Consider the following 4,248-nt stretch of genomic DNA (forward strand, 5'->3'; position numbering starts at 1 on the left):
TGCAAGTTAAAAAATAGACATGTAAAGTGGTAAATTTATGTTACATTTTTACCGTAGTCTTTAAAACTAAAATAAATATGTATGAATCAACGGCTTCCTTTTATATTAGCAGCAGGTACTACCAAAGAGCTCTACATTTTGCTTTATCATTTGATTGATGGGGTTTATTCAAATAAGGATATTTAGGGGTGCACATTTTCTGGATTATACCTGATCTGAAAATGTCTCTGCATACACACAAAAGACCATTTAGCTGGGTATTAAAATGCTTTTTCCTTGAAACTTGGAGGATATTACAGTAGGAACATTTGATGCAGGCCCCATTGGTGCTCCTTTGCTGGTAGCTATTTTTCTCTGCCAAGACACTGTAAGATTCTGGTTTTCCCCTTCTTCTTGTAACTAACAACTTGAATGACCCTATGCTTACTCCAAAAGTAGTTTCCACATGAAGAGACCAAAACATTGTGAACAATGACAGCATTATTAGAATAAGTTCATAGCTTCTCAGTGTGACCCTTTCGAAAGGAACATATTTTAGTACACCAGATATGAAAGTCAAAAAAGATCTCACAGGAGCACATATGAGTTGAATGAGACCAACTCTGAGCTGTCTTCCAACCCTGACATCATTATCACATTCTATGTAGAGATTCTGAAAACCCGGTCACTATGCTTTATCATCATATGGGACTGGGGAAGGACTGGAAAACAAGACGCATAGTTCATTCCCAATAATACACAAACCTTAATTAGCCTATTAATAGTTGCAGAGACCGCCAGAGCTGAACGAGACATCAGATCATCTGGTCCAACCTCTCATTTTCTCTAGAAGGAAACTCAGGCCTCAGAGAGTTTGAATAACTTGTCCACGGCTGCCTGCCCAATGGCAAGTAGCCCATCCAAGCTCAGAACCCAGTCCTTGCTCTCTCATTAGGTTCACTCTCCAGCATCCTGTCTCCCCCAGTCACTTAGCACAGTGCCTCACACATAGCAGTACTCAATAGTCTCTGTAGAATTGAAATGAGTCAGATTCCTTAAGGAGGTGGGGCTCCGGAAAGGAATATTTTGATTGGGAGTGGAAATCGGGTGGTGGGAAAGGCTTGGAATGTGTTGAAAGACCCACTGGGTTAGTGCATCCCCGAGATGTAGGGGCTTGGTGTTTCTTTCTGAAGAAAATGGCATCTCCCACAGTGGCCTGGGGGGAGATGGTGAACACATTTCCTGTCTCCCTCACAGCAGCCTTCCCTGGACACATCCCGGACTGTGGACCCCTTCATCCTAGATGTCCTCACCTACTATGTCCGCATGGGCAACCAACCCATTTATTTCCAGATCTACACAGTCAAGGTAAGCATCCCACTGGAGACTCCAAGGGTACTTGCCAGCCTGCTGGACCCCAGGACCCCACAGATTAAATACCCAGGCTCTGGAAAAACACTGGTCACCAGGCCACAAAGCATGAACATACCCAGACACCCTTGGTTGTTAACATCATCTTCTTCATCTCTGAATGAATCAGATCATTATTAACTTCAAGACCTCAAATCCAAGAAGTAGGTCTTCTTTATGTGGAAGGGTTCTCCATGGTCCCAGATCCCTGGAAATCAGAGAGAGAGAGAGAGATTTGGAAATCACACCAGGAAATATCACCCTCCCTTCCTCTCTCCAGATCTTCTTCAGTGACCTGAGCCAAGACCCTGCTGAGGACATTTTCCTCATTGAGCTCAAGGTGAAGATCCAAGATTCTAAATTCCCCAAAGGTAAACATCTGCTTCCCTTTTCCCAAAGGTCACAAAGGTCACCCTGACTCATCTTCTCCAAACTCTCATCCTCCCGCCTCTCACCTGATAATGTACCTCTGCAACCTCAGTGCTGCCCCTGCTCTGTTCCCTACTTCTGCTGAATACCAGGGCTGCCCTTGATTCCCTCCAATGCCTCCCCAAGACTGAAAGGCAGCTTGGGTCCCTGAGGTGTTGCCTTTCCATCCAGGGAGATGGATGGATGGGTAAACCCAGCAGCTCAGCTCCTGTTCTCAGAGAAGTGGGAAGTCAGCGTGAGAGGGCTGGGAACCTCCACCCCAAGCCTCTTCTCATCTCTTTGCAGATGGCTTTTCACCCAAGAGGAGAGGCGTGGCCGAGGGCCCAGGGGCAGAGCTCTCCCTGTGTTACCAGAAGGTCAGTGTGCATGGGCATAGTCAGCAGGTGGCTAGGAGGTACAGCTGGAGAGAGAAGGCCTCAGGGACAAGCAGGGAAGCAGACAGAGCCAAAGGAGGCTTCTGCCATTTTCTTGAAGCTCGCTGCAGAGTTCCCTAGCCTTCAAGGAGTTTTGCAGGGATAAGTGGGGTTAAGTTGGCCTTACATATAGATAAGGAGGTGATCTAATTTAAGGAGCCAGGGGGCTGACCCCTTGCTAAAAAATATTTTCCTCGCTAGCTGACCAGATGCTTGAACTGATTTCACTAGAGATTTATTCTTTGGGATCTGGAAGGCTGAATATACTCTCTAGGGCTAGGAGTGCTACAAGCCTTTATCTGCTAGCCCTTATGGGACCTCAGTGACATAGACAAAACAGGGCCTGGCACAGTGGCTCATGCCTGTAATCCCAGTGCCTTGGGAGCCTGAGGTGAGAGGATCCCTTGAGGTCAGGAGTTGAAGACTGGGGTGGGCAACATAAAGAAACCCCTGGCTCAAAAAAACAATAATAATAACAAAAAGACTTTCACAGTGGAGGTGGCAAACAGGGGAGAGAGGCAAGACTGTGGATGTGGGGATGCGTGGGGAAGGGGTATGTCCTGAAGACCCCACCTGTTCCTCAATACCCCTCCCCCAGGCCTTGCTTAGCCACCGGCCCCGAGAGGTCACCGTTTCCCTGCGGGCCACTGGGCTGGTCCTGAAGGCCATTCCAGCCAGCGAAACAGAAGGTAAGGAACAGGGAATGCAGAGCAAAGAAAGAGAGAAGAGATGAGAAGAGCGATGCTGGGGAGAGGACATAGTGACAGAAGGGGAAGCCCTCCCAGTCATGGAACTGGAGCTAGGTCCAGGGCTTGGTGACTGCCTTCAGGTTGCTTGCCAGGGGGTCACCCAGACTCTAGCACTGGCCTCTGGACTGAGCCTCCGCAGACTGGTGAGACACAGCTGGAAGGTGGAGGGACTCCGGGGAGGAGTTGCAGTTGGTCTCCTGCCTCAGAATTGAGCCCGCAGGGCTAATTGTATTCTGTTTGGAAATTTTGGACTTTGAATGTCATTCCAAAAAAAAAAATGGAGACAATAGAAAATGCCAATTTATGTGCATATAGTAAATTATAAATATTAGCTCATATTATGAGCTCCCTGGTCTCCTGGAATAATGCAAAGGATGGCAACACGGGTCCCTAACATTGCAAACATGCACCAGGGGCCCGGCAGTGAAGCATGTGAACCCTAGGAGATAGATATTATTAGTCTCAGCAACTTTTTACTAGAGAGGAAACTGAAGGAAAGAGAATAACTCACCCAACATCACCTCTGTGAGGAAGACTCAAAAATGAAATTCAAACCCAGGTATTCTCATGCAAGAGTCTATGTTCCTTACCACTGCCCCCCAGAATTGCCAAATCTCAACAGGCTAGACTTAGAGGATGTTATCGGTTGATGCTTGGAAAAGATCATTTCAGAGCAAACAAGAAAGTTCACCCAGGCAGAATTATATCTTGTTCACCATCTATTGCCTTTGTCCATGACATATCCTGGCACATAGTAGATACTTGACCAATATTGTGTAATAAATGAAATGCTATTTTACAGTAAAAAATTTGTTTTAAAAATAAAGGAACACATTTGGAATATTCCAGAAGAAATGTGGAATAAAAATACACATAAGCCAGGTTGGAATGCTTATGAGGAAGCCAACTCTGATCCCTCCTCTCCTATACAACTACAAGTATTTACTTCGTCTCTGAAATCACTGTGGCTTTGCTAGCATTCCAATTATGATGCCTTTCTGACAAAAATGCATTTGTGTTCATCATCACAATATTGATCAAGTATCTACTATGTGCCAGGATATGTCATGGACAAAGCAAATAGATGGCAAACAAGATATAATTCTGCCTGGGTGAACTTTATTGTTTGCTCTGAAATTATCTTCTCCAAGTGTCACCCGGTAACATCCCCTAAATCTAGTCTGTTGAGATGCAGGCGTCGTAGTGTCACAATTTTCTCAGCAGCTGGCACAAAGAAGAAACTCAAGAAATTATATCACTTCCCTTTT

The 4,248-nt window shown here is 45.7% G+C and overlaps 1 protein-coding gene and 1 long non-coding RNA gene across 6 annotated transcripts in view; one reads left to right on the forward strand and one right to left on the reverse strand.

Moving 5' to 3' along the window:
* Nucleotides 1-4,248, forward strand: part of PIK3R6 (phosphoinositide-3-kinase regulatory subunit 6) — a 64,919-nt gene that overhangs the window by 40,247 nt on the left and 20,424 nt on the right. For 4 of the 5 annotated variants that reach the window (XM_017531462.2, XM_037739589.1, XM_017531463.2 and 1 more), the window contains 4 exons: nucleotides 1,237-1,347; nucleotides 1,670-1,760; nucleotides 2,104-2,174; nucleotides 2,830-2,920. In XM_017531462.2, coding sequence (XP_017386951.1) covers nucleotides 1,237-1,347; nucleotides 1,670-1,760; nucleotides 2,104-2,174; nucleotides 2,830-2,920 — 364 coding nt within the window. The remainder of the gene's footprint in view (nucleotides 1-1,236; nucleotides 1,348-1,669; nucleotides 1,761-2,103; nucleotides 2,175-2,829; nucleotides 2,921-4,248) is intronic. The other variant, XM_037739590.1, reaches the window with a different exon arrangement.
* The window catches only part of LOC108306514, a 95,806-nt gene that overhangs the window by 9,315 nt on the left and 82,243 nt on the right, over nucleotides 1-4,248 (reverse strand). The window contains exon 2 of the long non-coding RNA XR_001826175.2: nucleotides 1,469-1,597. This is a non-coding gene — a long non-coding RNA (uncharacterized LOC108306514). The remainder of the gene's footprint in view (nucleotides 1-1,468; nucleotides 1,598-4,248) is intronic.

Source organism: Cebus imitator, unplaced genomic scaffold, assembly GCF_001604975.1.
Source record: "Cebus imitator isolate Cc_AM_T3 unplaced genomic scaffold, Cebus_imitator-1.0 Scaffold72, whole genome shotgun sequence".
Classification (NCBI taxonomy): Eukaryota; Metazoa; Chordata; class Mammalia; order Primates; family Cebidae; genus Cebus; species Cebus imitator.